Below are 25,349 nucleotides of genomic sequence, written 5' to 3'. Positions count from 1 at the left end.
CCAGGTCACTAATAAAGATGTTGAACAATACTATCCCGAGAACTGATCCTTGGGGCACTCCACTTGAAACCAGCCATCAGCCTTTTGGAGGCAGGTAGGGATCACAAGATACTCCTGATCACTTTCCTCTCTTCTAAGTGCTGCAAAATGGATTCCTTGAGGATTCGTTCCTTGATTTTTTTCTAGGAAATGGAGTAAGGGTGACTGGTCTATAGTTCCCTGGATTGTGCTTCCCTTTAAAGATGGGCACTATGTTTGCCTTTTTCCAGTCATCTGGGACCTGTCCCAATCACCATGAGATTATAAACATAATGGCCAAAGTCTCTGCACTGTCATTTGCCCATTCCCTCAGTACTCTTGGATGCATTAAATCTGGAGCTATGTATTTGTACGTCTACTTTTTCTAAATAGCTCTTAACCTGTTCTTTCCCAGCATGGGCTGCCCATCTCGTTCCCATACTGCATTGCCTGGTGCAATAGTCTCGTAGCTGACCTTGTCTGTGAAGATAGAGGCAAAAAAAAAAATCATCGAGTACTTCAGCTTTTTCCCCATCATCCCTCCCTGATACCCCTTTTATTGTTAACATACCTGTAGAAACCTTTCTTGTTACCCTTCACATTCCTTGCTAGCTGCAGTTCCAGTTGTGCTTTCACCTTTCTGATTTCTCTCCTGCATTCTTGAACAATATATTTATACTCCTGCTTAGTCATCTGTCCAAGTTTCCACTACTTATACGCATCCTTTTTGAGTTTAAGCTCTCCAGGGATTTCCCTGATAAGCCTAGCAAATATGGTTGCCTACAATATTTGCTTTACTTACTGTGCATCGGGATATTCCTGTGCCTTCGATAAGGCTGCTTTAAAATACTTCCAGTTTTCCTAGACTCCTTTTCCCTTCATATTAGCTTTCCAGTGGATCCTGCCCATCAGTTCTCTCAGGGAGTCAAAGTCTGCTGTTCTGAAATGAAGGGTCTGTATTTTACTGGTCACTTTTCTTCCTTTTGGCTGTGTCTACACTAGCGCAAAACTTCAAAATGGCCATGCAAATGGCCATTTCGAAGTTTACTAATGAAGCGCTGAAATACATATTCAGTGCCTCATTAGCATGCGGGCGGCCGCGGCACTTTGAAATTGATGTGGCTTGTTGCCACGCAGCTCGTCCAGACGGGGCTCCTTTTCGAAAGGACCCCGGCTACTTTGAAGTCCCCTTATTCCTATGAGGAGATGGGAATAAGGGGACTTCGAAGTAGCCAGGGTCCTTTTGAAAAGGAGCCCCATCTGGACGAGCCGCGTCGCGGCGAGACGCATCAATTCAAAGTGCCGCGGCCACCCGCATGCTAATGAGGCGCTGAATATGTATTTCAGCCCTTCATTAGTAAACTTTGAAATTGCCATTTGCATGGCCATTTCGAAGTTTTGGGCTAGAGTAGACACGGCCTTTGTCAGGATCTTGAAATCTACCACTGCAGTTCAGGTTGCCACCCCCTTCTATTTCTCCTACTAGTTCCTCCCTGTTTTTGAGTCAGTTCCTTCAGCAGTTATGCAAGAAAGTTATCTCCAACATTCTCGAAAATCTTCCTAGATTGATTGTGTGCTGCTGTATTGGCCTCCCAGGAAATGTCTGGGTAATTAAAAAGCACCCCATGAGAGCTAGGGCCTGTGATCTGGAAGCTTCTATTAGTTGTCTGAAGAAAGCCTTGTCTACCTTGTCCACCTGACCTGGTGGTTGATAGCAGACACCATCCACAACATCACCTCTTTTGCTTCTGCCTCTAATCTTAGCCCAAAGACTCTCAAATGGCTTTTCTCCCTCCATATACTGGAGCTCTGAGCAATCATACTGCTCTCTTACATACTGCGCAATTCCTCCTTTTCTCCCCTGCCTGTCCTTCCTGAACAGTTTATACCTTTCCATGATGTGCTCCAGTAATGTGAGTCATCCCACCAAGTCTCCAAACACACTTTCAAACTGCCAGACACGCAGTCAAACAAATACTCACAGACAGACACTGGGATATTCACCCTACCAGCTCACAACAAAACCCCCCAAAAGCCATGTTTACCTGAGCTTCTCTCTGATGTTTCCCAAGCAAATTCCCCTCGTGGCTGCTGCCCTGTTTGCTGTCAAATGCCATGGATCACACTCCCTCTATCAAACTCCCTCTTAAGCTCCCCTGTCTGCAGCCCTGTGGCCGGTGATGGTGTCATCATCATCATTGTCCTTTACAACTACTGGCATGTAGGGCATCAACAAAGGTCCTCCACATCTGTCTGTCACAGGGTGCTATTGAAAGGCTGGCCAAAGTGTGATTCATGCTCTTCATTTCTACTTCCGCAATCCAGTGCCATGTTGTCTTGGGTTGTCCTTGTTTCTGCTTCCCATCAGGAGTACAGTGCAGAGCAGTCATTGTGATGGAGCTTCCATCTTTCCTCAGCACATACCCAGTTCATCTCCAGCATCTTTTCAAAATGATGATGGCCATGTCATCTTGCTTGCACCATGCAGGCTGGTTCTGATTTGAAATTATTCTTGGCCAAAAAATACGGATGATCCTCAGAAGGCATCTGACATGAAAGCACTTTCATTAGTTGGGGCATATCACTGGATTAATGTGATATTTATATGTCTACCTTTCATTCTGGCTCTCATCATTCTACTGTTGATTGGTTTCCATTCCAGCAAGCATATTCCTTTCTTCAGGGTGACAGATGCTCCCTCATGGTGTTAGTCATCATCCCTTCCAGAAAAAAAGGGACTGTTTCACCAGTACTAGTCTTATTCTTCCTGATCCAATCCATCTGCTCTCACTGGATACCAAGGATATGTAGCTTGCAGTGTTTCATTTCATTTGTGATCTGTGCTAGCTTACCTGTGTCATATATGGTATGTCCGTTCCAGAATCCAATTCTGGTGTTGGTCTTGGTGCTCAGCACTTCCATCTTCATGTCAGTAGCTCCATTTATGCTTTCACCACTGGCCGTCATGCAAGTCACTGTAAGTGACTCTAGAAGGCTGTCACACGCAGTTGAGAAGGAATTCTTTGTTGCTGTTTCCATAACAAAGGACTTTTTCAAGGTCAGGGTTGTTAGTGTTGCCCACACTAAAAAAGTACAGGTAGAATTTTTTTAATTATTGGGATATATATTTTGTATATTGATGGGGCACTTACTCTTTTGCAGCTAAGACTATGTCTACACTATGAAATAAAATCCAAATAAAGTAGAATTTATCAAAGTCAACTTCATAACATTGTGTTTTATAAAGTCGAAGTTGAGTATCGTCACCTCCCCATAAAGTCAGCTTAGTGCATCACGCTAAATTGCCAGAATTCAACTGTGGCAGCAGTGCATCATGGGAACCTATCCAAAAATTCTCTCAGCCCATTAGCATTCTGGTTTTTTAAGCCAGTGCTTTATGGTTAAAAAAAATTAATAATAAATGCCCCACAAGTGGGTGTGGGTGTGTGATGTCATCTACCAACACTGCATTGCCTCATTCCCCTCCCTTCAAAAACAAATGGCCATTTTTCAGAAGGAAAGAAGGAAAAGTAGGGAATCCCGTAGATCATTGGCATCTAGTAGTTAGCATTACTCAGAAGAAGAAGAGATGGAAAGGCAGAGTCTGTTTCTTTCTAGTGGTTAGTGTTTATTTTCCCAGTGAAAATAGACCAGACAGGATCCATGTGACTCAGGAAAGACCTCATATTATTCTGAAAGAAGGAAGACACAGTGAAAAACTGGTAGTGTAGTGGTAATGTATCTGGCTGAAGGAGCCAGGTTTGGAGTAGACTGAGAGAAATATGTGAGTAGTTACTACATAAAAGTGAAGAACACTCTAGGGAGTCCATTGCACTGATGCCTCCAACATGAAGTAAGGAGACTCTTATTAGCTCCAGACACATTATGAATTCCCAAGACTAAATGGAAGAGAAGGAAAGAATCCCAGAGGGCTTAGGTGTCTAGTGGCTGCTGGAAGGAGCCCGAGAAGGAAAGGAGAAGTTAAGGAAGACTTAGACGATAGAAAAGTTGAGGGAAAAAATGAAGGGATTTCATTGCCTCTTCTAGTAAAGAAGCCCTAGCACCAGCAACTGCCTGCATGCGGGAGGGCAGCGAGACAGAGAACCGACAAGCTCCATTTTATCATAGGAAATCCTCCACCAATCCACATGATTTAAGAAGAGCATATGCGCTCCAGCTGACTGTCCTATGTCAACAGGTACATCAGTTTTCCCCTCAGTAAAAAAAAGTAGCAAACAAGCCACTTCTGAGACTGTGGCTCCCCTGATCCACATACTTTGAGAAGGAAGAGTACAGTAGTGATGTGCCTAGGCAACGGGCCAGCCCAGAAAATTTATGCTGCCTTCCGTGGAGCCAGTCCCCTATCCCGGAACCTCTTGACATTGCTCTATCAGTTGTGCACCCAAGTGAAGGCGGGCGGCCCAGAAAATAGGTATGGCCAGGGCCAGTTCCCCAACTAAGCTCAGCTGGCAGGGGTCAGCTGCTATTCCTGCTGACATGGTGCAGTCAACTGGTTTCTTATGGGCCCTCCACCAATGCATGTTGCCTTACAGGGGCCAGCCAGCCCCCAGAAACCTATCCCCCCTGCGACAGCCCCCACAAATATTTCCCGCAGGTGGAGCAATCCTCCTCAGTGCGTGATGCCATACAGGGGCCAACCAGCTCACAAAAATCTTTGCCGCGAGGGAGCCATCCCCCAGCAACAGCCCCTGAAAATATTTCCCGCCGGGGGAGCCATCCCTCCCCCAGTGTGTGTTGTCTTACAGGGGATGGCTAGCCCCGAAAGTCTTTGCCAGTGGGGAGCTAGCCTCCTGGCGCTTGGTGAGCCCCTGGAAAATGTGCAGCGCAGTAGCCTTCACCACGTGCACGCCAGGATATGGTGCTGTCTGGAAGCATGGGCCACATTGCACCATCAGCATGTGGTATGGTGGGGCAGGGGCAAGCGCCATGGTGCGGTGGGGCGGGAGAGAGCCCGCCAGCCACATGACAGCTGTGGGGGTGGGATGCTGCCCTCAACAAATGTGAAGCACAGAAAAAAAGTTTCTCGGCCCTCCTGCTACATCCTGTGCAGGGCAGAAGCCTTCACCCTGCACAGGACAGGACGTGTCGCCCTGCTGTCTAATGTGCTGCTGGCTGTTCCCAACAGCCAAGATGGCCACATGGTGTGGCGGGGGGGGGCGGTAACCTGCCAGCTGAACTGAGACCCTGTCACTACTGATAGCTCCATGCTGGGGCTCGCTTTCATGGCTAGATGTGATCACACACTGATCATAAAGAAATGAATTTAAAATGCTGGGCTTCCTGTTTGCTACTTCCTGCACTCCTGGAGAGCAGGGAAGATGAAAGTGGACAGAATGTACATTGTGGGATGCTTCTGGAACACCTCTGGAGGCCAATAAAATCAACTTAAACTAACACTATTTCCATGCTGGCATTAGTCTACTATTTAAATTTGAACTTGGCATTATGCAACATAGATGATTGGAACAAGAGTGTCAGATTTAGCCCTCACTGAATTTGGTCTAATGGTATTTGCAGTGAAGACAGTCACATTGTAAAGTCGAGTAATGTGCCTTAAAATCAACTTTATGCTGTAGTGTAGACATAGCCTCAGAAATGAAGAGATTTTGCTTAGTCTACACAAATACAAATCTTTGCATTCGGACATAGGCCAATGCAAGGTGATTGCTTCCATTCGAATTAAGTTTTTCTGCGTCTGCCCCATTTTTAAGGGAGAATACAAACAGTAGTTTTGGGAAATTGTGCCATGGCCCTCAGGACTCAATTTCCAAAGGCAGTGAAGTAATATTTATAGTCCTGTGAAGCAACTCAAAGAAGCGGCTGAAATTGTAGCAGATATTTTGACTGAGGGGAGTCATTGTTTGGTTCTGAAACCTGTCAGTAGATTCTTTGTTGCTTCTATGAGTATATCTATACAGCAGCCTTATTCCAGAATAACAGTTCTGACATAGTTTATTTCAAAATGACACTGCTGTACACAAAGGCTGGGTCTACACGGAGCTGGTCTCCCAGCAGCTCCATACTAATGAGCAGCTTCACAATTGCAAATGGATACTCATTAGCATGGTCCTGTGGCTCATTAGCATAGCTGCATGAGATCTCACTCTCAGCAGAGGGGGGGTGCTGACAGTAAAGAGGCCAGTGGACCTGCCCCTGCTGGCAAAAAGCCCCTCTGTCATCAATCTTTTATGCCTGAAAAAATTGACTCTGTATAGACCCAGCCAAAATGCGTTTCAAAATAGCCCTTAGCTATTTCAAAATACATTATCTAAACACATAGAGCCCATTTTGAAATAGAGCCATTGGGCGCACTACAGCTTATTTCAAAATAGGCTCTATTTCTGGTTTTAACAGCACCTGTTTAGAAATAGATAGTAAGAAATAGATGCTTTTTTTTCATGAAATGAGGTTTACCAATTTCAAAATACGATGTCTGCTATTCTGAATTTATTTCAAAATAGTGGTTGTGTTGTGTGTCAGTGCGGGCAGAATCGCGGGCAACAAACCCCCCGCTGACCCCGCACCAGCGTTCCGTCCGGATCCCCACAGGGCCTCAGACGAGGGCAAAGAAGAGACGGCAGAAGCCCGCCGACAGGCAAAGGCCGCTCCGCTCCTCAACAGGCTAACCCCACCCACCTCTGGCAGGGGGCCTAGAGACCAGTGTTGTACTAGAGGGGAGAGGCTGGGGAGAAGCTAATTCCCGGTAGGTCAGGAGCTGGCTCGCTCGTTAAAGGCAAGGGTGAGACAAGGAGAGGAAAAATAAACTAAGTAATGTCTGTGTTTATTAACCAAAAACAGCAACATATAAACGAACAAACACTGCACATGAACTAAACTTGTATAACTATTCATTAACAACTAACTTAACCAAATTTAATTATTATAAAAATATATAGTCTAAACACTTACGCTAAATATTAACAAGAGTTCCATGGACGGAGCTTATGAGAGAGTTCTCTTATGAGAGAAAAGGGTAAAAAAGACTCAATGAGTTTTGAAATAAGTTTTTTCTCCGAGCTAGGGAAGATAAATTAGTTTTTTACCCTTATATGCTCTGGATGGTTAGATGAGCCACCCTATTGGAAAACCTTGAGGTCCAGCCTATCAAGGTTTCCTCCCAACTGAGATAATATATTACGAATTTCCCAGTGGGGATTGGAGAGAGAAAGAGGGAAGGTTAGGAGGAAAAAGAGAAACCTTAGCAATAACAGTTAACTAACAAAGCCTCGACTATGGGCTTATTAATCAATTGCGCAGCTCGGAGCAAATAATTTTAACTCCGGGTTATGGCTCTTAGTTGATCTGGTAAAAACTGCAACCTGAGCCACAGTCTGTTAAATCCCCCTACACAGCCCGAATTAGGTTTTAGAGTTAGTGTCTCAGGGCATAGAGGGGGTTTTACGTGTCCAATCAGGTGTAAGGGTCCAGTCCAGTAGTCTAGTTGAGTGCGTTGGTCATGTCCGGTGAAGAAGAATCAAAGCGACGAGCAACGAGAGTGTAGGTGCTGCGAAGGTGGCAGGCTCTAGGCTTCAATTGATGTGTGCGCAGTACTCCACCCTAAGGGTGAAGCCAGTTCGACACACACCAAATTCACCTTTGAGCTGCTTGTCGGCGGCGAGGTCGGGGGTGCCGCAGTGATTTGACAGGCTCTGGGTACTAACGAGCGAGAGCGCAGTACCCCACCCTAAGGGTGAGGCCAGTTCGCCCCTCACCCAATTTACCTCAGAGCTGCTGCCTTTGCTCTTTTAGCGTGTGTGTTTCAGCTAGTACCTCAGCAGGGCGGACCCTGCTGGGCGGAGGTGGAATTGCTTCAGGGAATCTTCAAAAAGGCAGGAGCTCTTCAAAAAGTCTTCGCCTCAGAGGCAGCTGGTACCAAGTCCCCCGAGCGCTGTGGGGCGCTGCCTTATATTCCCTGATCTTATGCATTATTCATGAGTCTATTTACATACGGACGTTCCGAAGGTCCTGCTTTCAAACAGGTCCTTCTCTAGAAGCTGCCTCACCTTTGTCCAATGAGGAGCCTGGATTTTAAATCCATGATTTTGAAATGTCTGTGAGTTCAAGTTACCGGTAAAACCAACTGACACAGAGTGACCGTTACAGGGGGCTGCTAACTGGCAGCCTATGTACCTTTTAGAGTCTATCTGCCCCTGTAATGATACTAAAGGCCCAAGGCTTGTTTCCCCTGGCCCACGGGGACGATTATGCCTGAGGGATGAAAAATCCCTGACATTGTGTAGATGCTAGGCTAGTTATTTCAAAATAATAGCTGTTATTCCAAAATAATGTTGCTGTGTAGACCTACCTTAGGGCTACATCTACATTACAGAGATCTTTCAAAAGAAGCCGTTCCGGAAGATCTCTTCCCAAAGAACCTCTTTTGAAACAGAATGTCCATGCTGCCCCTCCTCTTTTGAAAGAACAGGATGGGGATTGAAAAATCAAGCTCCATGAGGACTGCTCTTTCAAAAGAAGGGCCCTGTGGAGCATCTACACGCATTTTCTTTCTAAAGAAGCTTTCAGAAGATGCCATTCTTCCTGAGCGGGAGTGGAAGAGTGCTTTGAAAAGGAGAGCCACATTCTTTTGATTTACTTTCGAAAGAACACCTGTGTGTAGGCGTTCCATGGGATCTTTCAAAAGAGCCCCCTTCTGTCGAACCAATATTCCTGCAAAATCTGTTGATTTTGTCATGTACAATTTTGTATGGTTTGGATCTGACCAGAGTTCTCTCTAAGCTGTGTGCTTGTGTGGTCAGTCAGGAGAGGTTCAAATGCTGCCCAGCTGATTATCAGAGCACCCAAGGTGAGAATTTGGGGGTTTTTTTCTCCTGGTGGTGCATATTTGCACATTCCCCAGTGCACATAAAAATTTATTCTGCATATGATGGAAAAAATCTGGACTTGGATGGAAAAGATGAGTAGGAATATTGATCTTGACTATTTTGCAGAGTGTCACCTTCTTTTGAGGATGCTACAGTAGTTGGAACTATGGCTGGCTAGTTCAACTGGTAAAGAATATGGTTTTTAATCTCAGGCTTGAGAGTTGAAGTACCATTTTATATGGTTTAGGTCCAGAGGATGCCTTTCTGGGAGATATGTCGTGGCCAAACATAGGTTACCATTTAGCCTACCACAATTTATTAGGCTCAGTACATGGGTAATTGGTTGAGATTGAATGGCGTGGGGTGTACTGTTGGTCAGAACAGATGGTCTAATGTAGGGGTGTGCAAAGTGAGGGGTGGATAACTTTGGGGGGGGCATTAAATTTTGTAAGGGGGGGGTCACAGCACAATTGGCTGTTAGGTGTCAGGCTCATCCATCTCGTTAAAAATATTGAAATATATTACTGTTTTTATGCGTGTGTATTCACATTTGTATAGTGATTAATAAAGTTTTAACATTCTACAGGTTTACTTTCTTACATGTGCCAAAAGGGGTTTCTGGGGTTTTTTTTTTCATGTGAACATAACTGAAATTTCCATCGGTTTGGGGTACATTGGGTACATTTTGGGGGCAGTTGCCCTGCTAATTGCAGGAGTGAAAAGTGGGGCCTGATGTAAAAAGTTTGCTCACCACTGATCTAATGATCACTTCTTAAACACAAAGAATCTATGAAAGCTGAAGTGTTAAAGCTGACAGCTCTCTGATTTCAGTGAGAAGGGGCTGACTGCATGACATTTCTAGTTGAGTAGTCCTTAACTTTGGAATTCTTTACCTCCAGTTCTTGGTCTCACAGAGCCCAGATTTTCTGGTCTTCAGGGCATTCTGTAAAGCTCATTTATTTTCCCAGGCTTTTTGTGGGGGTTGGGAAGGAGCCAAGTGGAGTTTATTTTCTTGGGCCAAGAGGCTTTTATTGACATCTTTAATCCAATATGTTTCTGGTCATATTTATTAATTGATTTTATGATATCCAAGACCTAGGGCAGTTACTTTTGTACATTTGATATCTGAGATATTGCACCTAACAGTATACATTGTTTCACTTAAGAAACTGTCAGTAGATTTTTTGTGGTGTGAAAAGTATCTGAAAAGTTACTTTTATTTAATGAATTATGTAATTTAATTACATTTAATGCTAAAAGCTAAATTTATTGCTGGGAATAATTTTGTTCAAGAAAAACAGTCTCTGACTTTTCTTCCTGTCCTTTTGATGAGTCATGGACTCAATCATAGTCCTGGTAACTGGCAATTTAATTTAGTTAGTTACACATCTTTTCATTTTTCATTAAGTGCATTCAGTATTTATTAATTGGAAGTGTTATCAGATAGTTACTTTTCATGGCTTTTTTATCTGTGAATGTCATTAAATAGCTGCATTCGGTATTTCCTTATTGTAAAATTTCCTTTCCAAAGTTTGTGATCAAATGAGAAGTTTTTTTGATATAACAGATGTGCTCTTGGTCACGAAAACACCGATCCTTTAAATAGAAAGCCTCTTTGTTACTTCAGTATTGCTGCACTTACAAGACACAAATTATTTTAAATTACACAGTTCAGTTACATCATCAAATGTGCTATTGTGTTCACAGTCAATCCAGCTTTAATAGCACTTTCAGATAGTTTGATGGGACACAGTTGTTTCCAGTAAGATCAGTACAATTCCTAACAGCCTATTCAATTCCATCGTAATGGAAATATGCAAAAGGGGCTGGAAACTAAGACAGAAGCAATTGCAAAACTTTGTGTGAGTTCTTAAAACAAAGAGAGGATCTCTCTGCAAGTCTGTCAGAAACCATGATGCAAAACAGAGTTAAAGCTTTGATTGCACCAGTTTGAAAAGTAGTTAAGCTGAATGTATAGCAGTGCACCATTTTGAAAAGTAGTTAAGTTGAATGTACAGCAGTCATTTTAAAAAGTTAAACTTCAGCCTCCTGACAATGCACATATACAAACAACAGTTATGATTAAGGTTCAAGTATATGTAATTTTTTTTAACCTAAGCCATATTTTTTTACAAAATGCAAAGAAGCAAAAATAAAAGTGACATTAATTTTAGTGGAAAAAAATGTTAAAATATGCTTTTTACTTAGAAATTTAAATATAGATTGCTCTTGTAAGACCTGTATGCCGAGTTTCATCTTGGTATTACTTTTTCTGTAATTGAAAGTATATGTCTTTGAAAGAGGCTTGTAAAGTCTCAGACTCTTTTGTAATATAGCATACGAAACATGCTGTCTATATTAAGAAGAAAACTATTCACTCTACCTAAGTTAGTAGGAATTTTCATATTTGGCTATAACCATATTACAGCTGGAATATTTAGCACAGCTTTCGTATATGAATATTTGAATTGATGTTTAACAGATAGTAGCCGCTTACTCGAACTTCGAAGAGCTAGCAAAATTACTTCATAAAGGACAAAGCTTGCCATCATATCTATGATGCAATGACATATATAATTAGTTCTGCTCTTTTGCACAGTTTCTCTAGTATTGGGAAAATTTCAGTTGTAGTCCAATTTAGAGTAATTATATTAAATCGTGTATAATAGTCTCAGTGAAATTAACTTTAAAATAGCTTTTGCTGGGCAGCAAGCTCTGGTTAAAACAGCTTCATCAGATGAGAGATAAATTGGATTTTTGACTCAATCTGTAGTTAAATGACCTAGATTGTCATCTGACAGTTGGATCCATTCAGGTACATTCCTCTCCATGGAAATGTTTAGTAAAAGGCAAAAAATTTATACAATCTGAAGAGAAACTGGAGGATCAGATGCTCACCGAGACTCATTACAGAACTGACGCCTTAGTTTAAAATTCAGAAAACTGCAAATACATCATTATAAACTATAATGGTAACATAATAATAGTCCTTAAAATGTGTGTTTCTTAACATTTTTCAAGGGAGCTAATATATCAAATTGGAAAAAAAAACCTTTTTCATAATTTTCAGAATGGTAATGTGTGTTTATTTGTATACATAGTTTGTAATGCAAAACAATCATTAGTTTTAGTTGTTATAGTCATAAGAATAATGTGGTAAACTGTAGTTAATGAAGAAAAGGGACTTTAGATTACAGTGATAGTAGTCAAATAAGTTTGCATCTGTTTGGTTTTAGATGCTTTGATAGATGAAGGACATTATTTTAAAAAGTTGAAGTGAAACCAGAGTGGGGGTTTTTTTCTCTGTAATTCTAGTTTAAGCACAGTTTACAAAAAAACTGGAACTAATTCTCTTTCTGTATTTGATTTTATACGATAGACAAGATATTTGTTTCCATGAAAATACTACTAATTTTATTAAGAGCAATAAAATTAGGTCAGATGTCACAATGATGTACCAGATGTGATTGGCACTTTGATTCTGTGGTTTCACACTTGTGACATTTTCCGTAATTTATATGATGTGAAGAATGATCTCATGATTAGCTAAAACTATTTTGATCAGAGCTAGGGAATGAGTGTTGCAAGCTGGAAATATTACTTCAATAGCACCGTTATATAACCATAATTAATATTAGAAACTGGAAAAATATGCAGATGTACATTATTGCATTTTAAAAGATTCTGTTGCTTAGCGTGATTCTACCAATTGGACTGTTATTTTCTGTACTTAAAGTAGGGGTTAGCAGAACAAGTTATATTTCTCTAACAGGTAGAAAGTTTTTAAGTTCAACCATTCATTTTTTTTAAACACACACACACACACACACACACACACACACACACACACACACACACACACACACACACACACACACACACACACACAAATTTGTTGCTGATTACGAGTGAAGAATCAATAAGAAAACATAGAAGATGCAATGCAGAATTCATCACTTGTTTTAAAATATTTCCTCTTTCATTGAAAATATAATTTGTGTATAGATCTAAACTAATATTTTCAAAGTTTACCTGCATAGTTCAATTTCCTCCCCTTTTAAAAAATTGAGTTGTGAAGGACTTATTTTTAGCAAAAATCTCTTATGTATGAACTTATCAAAATTAGGCCACTTTTGAGAGAGAATTTACCAAAGTTAGTCTCCCCTAGACCATGAACAGTGCTGTTTACTTAATATTGTAATTCGGAAAAGCAATTCCATTTATCTACATTAAATTTTATTAAGCACTGTACAATGCATGTTCATGAGTACATGCTAACTCAAGGAGTTAAGCTAGTAAAATTACCTATCTCAACACATAAAAGAGAAGAATTAGCCCCAGGTCCCTAGCTACTAGTGTAGCTTTCAACACCTTTTCCTTGGTGGCTAGTATTGATAAGCTATATAACTGTGAAAGGATGGGAAAATGCATTGAAGTCATCTAAGAAGTAAACTATCAACTTGACATGTTTTTCTAGCTATTGAAAGGCTTTTCATATTGCAATTCATTCTGACAGTGAGACTGTAGAATTCCTCTGATTTAAGTACCATCTGGTTATGCTCAAAGCTTTAAAGCTATTTTCTCAGCATAAAATTTCAGAGTCCTATATTTTTTCCTTCGCCAAACTATCCATTTTTAAGCCACAAATATTTTTCCAGTCCTTTCAGATTTTATCTAAAAGTATATTTTAAAAGTATTTAAATAGTTCTTAAACAATAACAATTTATCTTGATAGATGACATGCTGTGTTTTTTCATTTCATTTTAATTAGCCATTGTGGAACCAAATTCCCTTTTGTTTTATCCCTTTGAATACTGTTTAATTATAGTTATCATGCCAGATATCTTAAAGGTTATTGTACCAATACAGTTTCATTTAACATAAGCCATGTGGAATCAATAGCCCTGTTTCCTAAAGTGAATGCTTGGAAAATCTTACATTCGTATGTTAAGAGTACACATCCTTTCCTCATTAGTTGGAAAGTACAGGGATTTTGGCACAGGTTCTGTGTGGAAGCATTGTGCAGCTTTTATATGGATTTTGTTTTTAGCCTTTGATGACACTGTTTAGAATAGGAAGTATCTAATAAGTAAAGCATTTTGTCTAATGTGCTGCCAGTGTATTTAATATATGCCTGGAGGTCTGAAACATTATCTTCTCCACTACAGTAATATGCATTTAATTCTCTGAAAGCAGAAGGTTGAATTTTTAAAAGGGACTCAAAGTACATTTTCAACTAAATAATTTAAAACATATGGGATGGGGACCAGAGTAATGTACAGTTGATTTTTATGGTTTAATCATGATCATGTTAATGCACACCAGTAGCTAATTAAAGAAAACTTTTATTGTTCATTTTAAATGGGTTATGTAAAGAGTACGAGAACTGATATAATACAGCACAATGATAAATGTTGCCATTACATTTGCTACCAGCCAGCTGATTTTGCTGGTTTTGACATCTTTAAAGTATTGGCCTTTTTATTCCAAAAAATCTGTTTTTTGAGTTTTTCCATTGGGAGTCCCCTATCACCACTGACCCTTTAAAGGAGTATTTAATTCTTATTACCAGTTCTATTATTATGCATACTTTAAAGTTAAATGCAAAACTGAGTAACTGGCCAAGAGTTCCATAAGCGATTGATATGCAAAGTTTCAGTGATACTGCTGCTGCTTTTGTTTTATATTCAAACATCATCAATCAAACTGAGTTGCATATTATTACTTGTTTCTTCCAATCTTTACAATAGGAACATAAGTAAGTGTAAATACCAAACTATCAGTACGGTGCAAGGTGGCATAACTGATAGGTTATCCATTTCACCTTTGAGTCACTAGTTCAGGTTCCTTACTGCTTGGTAGAGCACTGCTTGGCAATGTGGGGAGGTAGTTACTATCTGACTGTTGTTCAGTGACATGTGAGTTGATTTGGTAGTCTCAGTAACAGTTCTGTTAAACAAATGTCCACATCACAAGAAGCTCCACAATTGAGACTAATTAGTGTCCATACCGGTAATAGCAAAAAGCCAAGGACCAACCAGAATACGAGAAGAGCTACCTTCTTACCCCCCTGCAGGTGTTTTGTCCAGGTCAGTACATTTACCAAAATGGAAGAGGAGGTTTCTAAATTAACCTAAATGTAGGAAACTCTTTAAAAAAAAATATTAATTTGCACACTGGAAGTCCTGCACTGATAAAAAGTTTTCACTTGTAAACTAAATTATCATTCACTATCTGACACTTCAGTTTCACTTCACATTCACCTTAAACATGGGAGACCTGTCATTCTGCTGCATGTAGCAAATGAATGGCAAACCACAGTGACAGCACAGGAGTCTGCAGCATCTGTCCACTGTTATATCATGACTCTTCACAGGGCTAAAGTGGTGGCAATAAACCAGTTTGGAACAGCGATGCTCCTGTTTAGAACATTGCAACAACACAGTTGTTGGCCCAAATGCTGTTGCAGGATTTCTTCACATTTTCTGTCCATGCAGAGATGTTGCAGCCATATGTGTCCCAGGATATTAGAGAGATAAGGTGAGAGAGGTAGTATCTTTTATTGACCAACTTCAGCTGGTAAGCTCACACAGTGAAACTTCACTGGCATTTCTAGAGCACCTATCATCACAGGATCTAGGAGAGAGAAATATTATTGCCAGCTGACAGAGGAAGAAGCTAAGATAGAAAGGTTAATTGACTTGGCCACTATCAGACTGAGTCACTGGCTGAAGAATTCCTTGCTTCACAGTGCAGTGACTCATGAAAACTGATTCTACAGGTTGTACCTCCTAAACCCAGCATTTTCTGGTCTAGCAACATTCTTCATCCAGCAGGACCAGGGATGTTCTGGGACCAGAGAGCCAGGCAGGAGGGCAGGCTGCAGCCCATGTCTTCCAGCTTTCCTAGGGGGCTGGAGCTGTCCCTGGCAGCCCAAGTTGCACAGTCAGGAGTTTGCATCATCCAGCAATCCCATGGTGGGGACAACCGCACAGGGCCCAGCTCAGTGTCTCCAGGCAGCCCCACAGGCCCAGGTTTGGGGACAAGGGCAGTCATGCAGGGCTAGAGCCAAATCCCAGGCAGCCTCATGGGGCCAGAGCTGGGGCCAGTGCCAGATTCTCCTGGCATCCCCACAGAACCGGGGCAGTAGTGCAGGGCTGGAGCCCCATCCCCAGCAGCCCCTCCAGCAGTTCCACAGGACTAGAGCCAGGGCTCAGGCTGGGAGTAGCTGCACTTGAGCAGACTGAAACTGTCTTCTCTGTGGGGCCAGAGCCACATCCCCAGCAGCCCTGCTGGACTGGAGCTAGAGCTGGATCTGGTATTCCATAGCGGGAGCAGGAGCCCCAGCAGCAGCCTAGGCCAGGGTGTGCTCACAGCAGCAGGTAGGTGAGCAGCCCAGTGGCAGGGGGAGTTGGTGGGTTAGGGGCCAGTGACAGGAAACCTCCCCCCTGGTCCAGCAAATTTTCTTGTCTGAGACCGGTCAGGTCCCGACCATGCCAGACCAGAAAGGTGGAACCCATAGTAAGTTACTTTAAGGCTGCCTTAAAAGTTATATCCTATTATCAGAAAACGATATGGTGATTAGAAAACTATATACATGAATGACACTGACCAGTTTGTAGCTAGAGCTGACAAAAACTTTCAAAGAAAATCTCAGCTACTTTGTTTCTGTGTAGGAGTCTGTGGCAATATACTTCTCTAATATATTTACATTTAAAGGAAATGTTTGCTTTTGTTCACTTTGATTTTATGAAGCATGATATAAAGCAATTCCAATAATCTCTCTCAGCTTTTCTTAAAGAAAAGAAAAGAAATCAGTTTTCTAATATGTTATACAGTAGAAGGAGTAAAGAGAAAGAAATCTAATATTTCAGTGCCTTTCATTTCCATTGCATTGTATTGCAGTTAAATATTATTAGCTCATGTAATTAAAAATTCTGGGTTAGGTTGTGTCTCTCTCTTCACTGGTAAATGAGATAAGCAGAAGTTATAAGGTGTCACCTTATAATAGGTTCCAGGGAAGGGACCAGAGGCATTCCACTCACTACACCAAGAGGAGTTCGTGACTAGTGTAGGCAGTTGACTCAAGGCTCCTGAAAGAAGCAAAACTGTATGAGCTAATAGTAACAGAGAGTAAGCCGTGCTAGTCTATACACTATCAAAACAAAAAGCAGTCAAGCAGCACTTTAAAGACTAGCAAAATAGTTTATTAGGTGAGCTTTCGTGGGACAGACCCACTTCTTCAGACCACAGCCAGACGAGAACAGACTAAATATTTAAGACACAGAGAACCAAAAACAGTAAGCAAGGAGGACAAATCAGAAAAAGATAATCAAGGTGAGCAAATCAGAGAGTGGAGGGGTGGGGGGGAAAGGTCAAGAATTAGATTGAGCCAAGTATGCAGACGAGCCCCTATAGTGACTCAGAAAGTTCCCGTCACGATTTAAACCATGTGTTAATGTGCCGAATTTGAATATAAAAGTCAGCTCGTCCACTTCTCTCTCTAAAAAGGAGCGCTAATTTCTCTTCAGTAACACACATACCTTGAGGTCATTGACAGAATGTCCCATTCCATTAAGATGTTGACTAACTGGTTTGTGGATCTGGAGTGTTTTGATGTCTGTTTTGTGCCCATTGACCCTTTGTCTAAGGGAGTTAGAAGTCTGTCCAATATACAAAGCATCTGGGCATTGTTGGCACATGATGGAATATATTATGCTAGTAGAGGAGCATGAGAAAGTGCCCGTGATTCTGTGAGTAACCTGGTTGGGTCCAGGGATGGTATTTCCAGAGACGATATGTGGACAAAGCTGGCAGCGGGCTTTGTTGCAGGGAAAGGTTCCAGGACTGGTGTTCCTGGGGTAGAGGCGGTGGCTGTTAGTAAGGATCCTCATGAGTTTGGGAGGTTGTCTGTAGGAGAGAACAGGCATGTCACCCAGGGCCTTCTGGAGTGTAGCATCCTGATTAAGAATAGGTTGTAGGTCTTTAATAATTTATTGCAGTGGTCTGAGTTGGGGGCTCTAGGTGATGACCAGTGGTGTTCCGTTCTTGGCTTTTTTGGGCTGATCTTGGAGTAGCTGGTCTCTGGGTATGCGTCTGGCCCTGTCAATTTGTTTTTTTTACTTCTCCTGGTGGGTAATTCAGGTTTATGAATATTTGGTAAAGTTCTTGTAGTTTTAGGTCTCAGTCAGTTGGATCAGAGCAAATGCGATTGTACCTAAGAGCTTGACTGTAAACAATGGATCTAGTCACGTGTGCAGGATGGAAACTAGAAGGGTGTAGAGTTGACTAACTGGTTTGTGGATCTGGAGTGTTTTGATGTCTGATGTATGAGCTAATGTCACTACTTCACTTCCAACCAGTTTGTGAAGCTGGCTGATCATCATCATCATCATTTATGTTGTTATGTAGTACATGTTACACCTTATAAAAGGCCACATCTACACGGGCACCTAGCACAGCACAGCTTCAAGCAATGCTACATTAATGAGGTTTCTAGAAATTGCAAATGCTTGCCCATTTGCAAACTTGTGCAGCTAATTAGCATAGCCTTGCGAGATTTCAGTATCGGCAGGGGGTATGCCCGCGGTACAGAGGTCGTGAGGACGTGCCTCTGCCAGCAAAAAGAAACCCTCTGTTGCCAGTCCCTGATCCCTGAAAAAATTCAGGAATAAGGAACTGGCAATGGGGGGGGGGGGCGGTTTGCCAGCAGAGTTATGTCCACACAGCCTTTGTACTGGTGGCACGCCCATCTGCCAGGAGCGAACTTTCACGCACTATGCTAATTAGCCGTGTGAGTTTGCAAATAGGCAACCATTTGCAATTTCTAAAAACCTCAGTAGCATAGTGCTACCAGCAGCAATGCTATGCTAAGTGCCCATGTAGACGTGGCCAAAGAAGTGTATCTGCAGCCATGGTTGCTCCCCCACACCCTTCTGCTTCTTGGAGAATTTCAGCTTTGCCTCAGGAACCATGTCCCTCTTGGATTTCTGCTTGGGTGGTGCACCTCTGCAGTGCCCCCTTCTGAGGACTGTGCCTAAGGCACAATCTAACTTTTGATTAGTGGTATTCACTGTGACAAGAGCTAAAATCTATTACTGTTTATTCCATAGTGCAAACTGCCTTTTTAAAGAGTAGCTCAGTGTTTCCGCAAAGGTGTTCCGTGGAACCCAAGGGTTCTGCAAAGTGAAAATAAGAGTTCCATGAGAAAATTCCATTACAATAGCTGACTCCTGTGTCGCTCCCTGCCCTGCCGCTGCTGAAACAGTAGAACTAAATTTAATTGGTTTAACAGCCAGCAGGGTTGCGGGAGGGATCTGGCTATTAAACCAACTGAATTTAGTTCCATTATTTCAGCAGCAGCAGGGCAGTGAGCTGCAGAGACCCCCTCACTCTTCCCACTACCAGCGGAACACCTCCATGACAGCCTTCTTCCATTGGGTGCACGTGGCCGCCTGGCCTAGGCTCCCAGCCAGCACCATGGATAGGTTAGTCTTGGGGGGCTAGTTTGGGGCTGAGCCTGGGGATGGGAGGGCTGGTTTGGGGCTGAGAAGGGTTGAACGTGGGGATGAGGGATGAGTTCGCAGGATGGAGAATAAGGCTTGGGGACAGGAGAGCAGATTTGGGGGCTGAGGCAGGTAAAGCCTGGAGATGGGGGAGTGGATTTGGGGGTGAATGGGGTTCTGCAAAATTCTTTTGAGTTAAAAATAAAATTGGAAAATACTGGTGTAGCTATAATCAGTGAAGTCTATCTAAAAATTTCTGTGTGATGATATCCTTTGAAGGTCATAGCCAAATGCAAAAAATGTAGTGAATAAATACACCACTTATATCACCAGACTGGCAGGTTTTTATAAGTAATTGACATCTACCTGAGAAGTAAGCCATGATGTTTTCTACAATGCAGCTGGCATTTGTATGACTAAGAAAACATTCTTTCAAGTCCTACAACACAATATTTAGATCTTCCAATTTCCATTTACTCTTTTTATGAATTTGAAATTACTTTTTATATTGTGTAAACACACTAAAACATTTAATGGCAATGTCGATTTTTTTTTTGTTTTAACACAAAAAAAATGGAAAGAAATTTTGGATCTTAACTTATTCAATTGTGAATATTGTTTCATAGAGGTATAATTTTCTTTTAACCCCTGTATTTCTTTTTGATACTTTGGAACATAAAGAATTGGAAAAAATTGTAGTTTGAGCTTAGAAATATTATTCATTTTTTCCACCTTCACATAATCCTTTGGCACTTTATCAGATGTGAGTCACCATTTCTTCAGAACAGACACCTGCTGTGTTTTCATGAGTGATTTCTCTGTTACAATTAATTTGGATAATTTTTTTTTAATAATTCCCTTTTTGTGACATCCTGTTTAAATAGCAATTGTTTGCTGGCACTGAAATGGATATGCTTGGGATATGGATATAAGAAGATAACATCATGTTTTCCTTCACAGGTTTCCAAACAAGAACAGAAAAAAATGGACATGTCTGATGGAGGAATAGTTGAAACATCTTCACGTTATAGCGGTGCCCAAGACAGTGGCATTGGCAGTGATAGTGTTAAAATCAGAATAGTTCAAATAGAACAACATAGTGGCACCAGTCAACACCGCATTGCCCGTCCTTCCCGACAGTCTTCAATTGTGAAGAACCTGAACTTCATTCCCTTTGACATTTTTATTACTGCAAGCCGGATCTCCTTGATGTCTTACTTCTGTACTCCTTTACCTAAATCTAAATCACTACAAGATCAGAAGGATGGTGAGAAAATAAGCAAAAGTTCATCAAACCCTTCAGAAACAGATTCAGGTGGTAGTCAAGACACCAGGAAGCTGAGTCAGGCATGTATTTCATCAGTAACTGCAGATGATCTCTTGAACAGTAACAGCTCTTTGCCCAGTGGGAGAAAAACAGGTTTACTGTCACTAGAAAGTCTTCATGCTTCCACAAGATCATCTGCTCGACAAACCCTTGGTATAACTATTGTTCGACAACCTGGTCGCAGAGGAACTGGTGACTTCCGGTTGGAACCTTTTCTGCATCTTGTTGTATCCCAGCCTTCTGTACTCCTGAGCTGTCACCACAGAAAGCAGAGAGTGGAAATATCAGTGTTTGATGCTGTGCTTAAAGGAGTAACCTCAGAATACAAATGTACAGGTAAGACCATTTAAAGACCAGAGAGTGTTAAAAACTCCCATAACAATCAGGCTCCCTCAGAGTTTCCTGGGTGATCACTCAGAAATAGCTGGTAAGTTAGACAAGACATCTTAATTTTGTTTAAAAAATATATATATAATATATATTTTATTTTAAAAAATAGGATTTCTTGTCTAATCTACCAACTATATATATATTCCATATGTTTTATAGCTGAACTAACTCTAAGAATAGAATAAAAAATTGAAATTAATTAAAGGTCAACCTTCAGAAACTAGTTCTTATTTTACTGAATATTGTTTTCTCAGTATCAGAGAAATAATAGAGGCTGTCACAATACTATCATTACAGTCAGGAGTTTCCAAACTAGTACAATAAGCAATGGGTTGTAAGTCAAGTTTCTTTCGTAAATGGTATTTTTATGGCTGAAAACCATTATATTTTCCCCATATTTGTTCTCTGCTAAAATTAGAATCAGAAACACAAGCGATTTTGATCGTAAACTTTACAAGAGTTACTGTCATCTTCTAAGTGATGTCTTAATAGTGACACAGAGGGAGCTGTGCTAGTCTATACACTATCAAAACAAAAAGCAGTCCAGTAGCATTTTAAAGACGAGCAGAATAGTTTATTAGGTGAGCTTTCGTGGGACAGAACCACTTCTTCAGACCATAGCCAGACCAGAACAGACTCAATATTTAAGGCACAGAGAACCAAAAACAGTAATCAAGGGGGACAAATCAGAAAAAAATGATCAAGGTGAGCAAATCAGAGAGTGGAGGGGTGGGACAGGGAAGGTCGAGAATTAGATTAAGCCAAGTATGGAGACGAGCCCCTATGGTGACTCAGAAAGTTATATACCCCAGGAATACCAGTCCTGGAACCTTTCCGTGCAACAAAGCCCGCTGCCAGCTTTGTCCACATATCTTCTCTGGAAATACCATCGCTGGACCCAACCAGGTTACTCACAGAATCATGGGCACTTTCTCATGCTCCTCTACTAACATCATATATGCCATCATGTGCCAACAATGCCCAGATGCTTTGTATATTGGACAGACTTCTAACTCCCTTAGACAAAGGGTTAATGGGCACAAAACAGACATCAAAACACTCCAGATCCACAAATCAGTTAGTCAACATTTTAAGGGAATGGAGCATTCTATTAATGACCTAAAGGTATGTGTGTTACTGAAAAAAAACTTTTGCACCGCTCTTCAAAGAGAAACAGCTGAGTTGGCTTTTATATTCAAATTTGGCGCATTAACACGTGGTTTAAACCGGGATGGGAACTTTCTGAGTCACTATAGGGGCAGGTCTGCATATTTGGCTGAATTTAATTCTTGACCTTCCCTCCCGCACCCCTCCACTCTCTGATTTGCTCACCTTGATCATTTTTTTTTCTGATTTGTCCTCCTTGATTACTGTTTTTGGTTCTCTGTGCCTTAAATATTGAGTCTGTTCTGGTATGGCTATGGTCTGAAGAAGTGGGTCTGTCACACGAAAGCTCACCTAGTAAACTATTTTGCTCTTACTGGACTGCTTTTTGTTTTGATGATGTCTTAATAGTGTATGAAAGGTTTGCTCTCCATTAAACAGCAACGTTTTATGAGCATTTCCTTTACCTAAATAAATGTGGCCAATTGCTGACTTTTCTGTAGATTTGTTCTATTTAAAGTGAAGTATTTATAACTGTTAAAAGTCACTTTTTGGTTAAAAGTTTGATTGCCTATGAATAATTAGGAAAAGGACTGAAATTAAGACAGAAAGTCTCATAAAGCCACTATGTAAATCACTGCTGTGCCCACACCTTGAATATTGTATACACTTCGAGTTGCTGCATCCCAAAAAGATATATTAGAACTGGAAAAAGTGCAGAGGAGAAGCAAGCCCATCCTATGTAAGAGATTAACACACCTGCTGCATTTTTAATAAATTTAAATTTTAAAGATTTTAAAATGATATTTTAAAGAAAGAAAAAGTAAGTAAAATTAAGGAAAATTGAATCTCTCACCAAATAAGGTAGACTGAGAACATAAGGAAGTAAAAGGTTCCCTGGCTCTGTCTGTCCTTTTTTACTCTTCTTTGTTTTTCTAATTTCCATTTTCCTCTCCTTTCCGCTTTCCATCTGTTGCTGTTCTTATATCTTTGTGAGAAAGACTCCCTCAGAACTTCTGTTGGGAAACTGATGAGGAGCTCTCTGTATATAGTTAATTTCAGTCCCATCATTTTCTATCTATAGTTGGGATTCTGTTTTCAAAGCGCATTACATTGCATTTATCAACATGAAATTTCATCTGCCATTTTGTCACCCACTGATCCTGTTTTGTGAGATCACTTTGTAGTGCTTCACAATCAGCTTTGGATTTAACTATCTTTCATAATCTTGTATCATTGGCAAACTTCGCCATAACTTTTTCCCCCCTTTTTTTTTCAGCTCATTTAGGAATATTCTGAACTGTACTGTCCCAGTACATATCCTTGGGAAACTCACTATTTGCCTCTATCCATTATGAAAACTGTTTATATCTACCCTTTGTTTTCTTTTTTCAACAAAACACTTGATCATCAAAGGATCTTTTCTTCCATGAGTGCTTAGCTGGTTAAGGATTTTTGGTGAAGGACTTGCGAATGGGGATGCTGAAATTCCAAATACGCTGTAACGACTGAGTCACCCTTGCCTTAAGGCTTTGTTGACCCTCTCATATAATTCTCTTGTACTAGTGAGGAATGATTTCCTTTTACAAAAGCCATTTTGATTCTTCCCCAACATAATGTGGTCATCCCTTTAATAATACTGTTATTTACTATAGTTTCAACCAATTTGCCTGGCACTGAAGTTAAACTTACCAGTCTAAAGTTCCAGGATCACCTCCAGAACACTTTTTTAAGAATTGGATATCACATTAGGGCCATGTCTACATTTACAAAAAAATTCGAAAAGGCCACGCTAATGGCCAAATCGAAGAATACTAATGAGACACTGAAATGAATATTCAGTGCCTCATTAGCATGCTGCTGGCTGCGGCATTTCGAAAGTGCCACGTTTCGCTCGCACATGGCTCGTCTACACAGAAGTCCTTTTTGAAAGGACCCTGAAAACATCTAATAGGAATAAGGGGATTTTGATGTTTGGGGGGTTCTTTCGAAAAGGACCCCCATGTGGACAAGCCGCGCACGAGTGAAATGTGGCACTTTCAAAGTTTTTCATAGGTATAGATGTAGCCGAGATGTCCACCAGTTATCTGGTACAGAGGCAGACTTAAGCAATAGGTTAAATATCATTGTTCTGCAGTTTCGTATTTCAGATCTCTTGTATGAATGCTACCTGGTCCTGGTGACTTACTAATGTTTAATTTATCCATTTTTTCAATATCCACATCTTACGATAGCTCAGTCTGGGACAGTTCCTAAGGTTTGTCACCTAAAAAGAATGGCCCAGGTATGGGAATGTGCCTCACATCCTCTGCAGTGAATTCATGTGGATATAGGACATACATCTTTAAGACATAGTTTCCCAAACTGGGGAGCATGCCCCCCTGGGAGGGTGTGAAGAAATTCTGGGGGGGAGGGGGGGTATGAGGCAACCCAGGCCCCCACCCGTCATTCTCCCCACTTGAAGAAAGAGACCAGCCTTTGCTTCTGGCTCTCAGCCCCAGCCATTTTACATGGATGATCTGGCGTACCCACTATAAGAACCAGGCAGCCGATGAAAACCCATGCGGAGCTAGCTGCCTCCGGCAAAGGTAATTGAATGTGGGTTAGAGCGGGAGGAGGAGGAGGGTGGGGTTAGATAGGGGGCTGGGGCTGGGGTAAGAGCCGGGGCTAGTGGTGCCTGGCTTTGTGGGAGGGGAGGGACTCAGGCGGGTGGCTCACAGGGCTTGTGGGGCTTGAGTGGGCCAGTGGACAGCTGGCCCTGGCAGCGTGGGGTGGCTTGGGCTGGCGGACAGACAGCTGGAACGTGGTGGGGGGCGGGGCTGGTGGGCGGGCAGCTGGTCCCAGCAGTTCAGGGCTCGGGTGGGGGACAGGCAGGCGGCTTGGGAGGGTGGCTCTGGCAGTGCAGATTTCGGGTGGGCGGCTGGCATGGGCAGCTCCGGTAGCTGGCACAGAGCTCAGGCACCCGGCCAGCTGGGGCTGTTCCAGCCACCCACAAGGGACCAAGAAAAAATATTTGTGCTAATTTTTATTTTTAAATAATATTTTAATGTCAAGTTTTTGTGGTTATTTTAAATTACAAATTGAATTCTTTGTTAAAAGGGGGGTTAGATGATGGTAAAGAAGGGGCATGAGGGTTTCTCAAAAATCAAAACGGGGAGCATG

At 41.6% G+C, this 25,349-nt stretch overlaps 1 protein-coding gene and 1 non-coding gene across 8 annotated transcripts in view; one reads left to right on the top strand and one right to left on the bottom strand.

Moving 5' to 3' along the window:
• Positions 1-25,349, top strand: part of VPS13B (vacuolar protein sorting 13 homolog B) — a 903,527-nt gene that overhangs the window by 691,217 nt on the left and 186,961 nt on the right. For all 7 annotated transcript variants that reach the window (XR_012644370.1, XM_074986872.1, XM_074986870.1 and 4 more), the window contains one exon: positions 20,327-21,029. Coding sequence is in view for 6 of the 7 variants with exons in the window: in XM_074986872.1 (XP_074842973.1) it covers positions 20,327-21,029 (703 nt within the window). In the remaining variant the exon portion in view is untranslated. The remainder of the gene's footprint in view (positions 1-20,326; positions 21,030-25,349) is intronic.
• Positions 11,637-11,748, bottom strand: LOC142009859 (U5 spliceosomal RNA). The gene has a single exon (XR_012644623.1). It is a non-coding gene; the product is annotated as a U5 spliceosomal RNA (small nuclear RNA).

Source organism: Carettochelys insculpta, chromosome 2 (genome assembly GCF_033958435.1).
Source record: "Carettochelys insculpta isolate YL-2023 chromosome 2, ASM3395843v1, whole genome shotgun sequence".
NCBI classification, from domain to species: domain Eukaryota; kingdom Metazoa; phylum Chordata; order Testudines; family Carettochelyidae; genus Carettochelys; species Carettochelys insculpta.
Note: the sequence above shows the minus strand (reverse complement) of the source record. Positions and strands in the feature narration are given on the sequence as shown.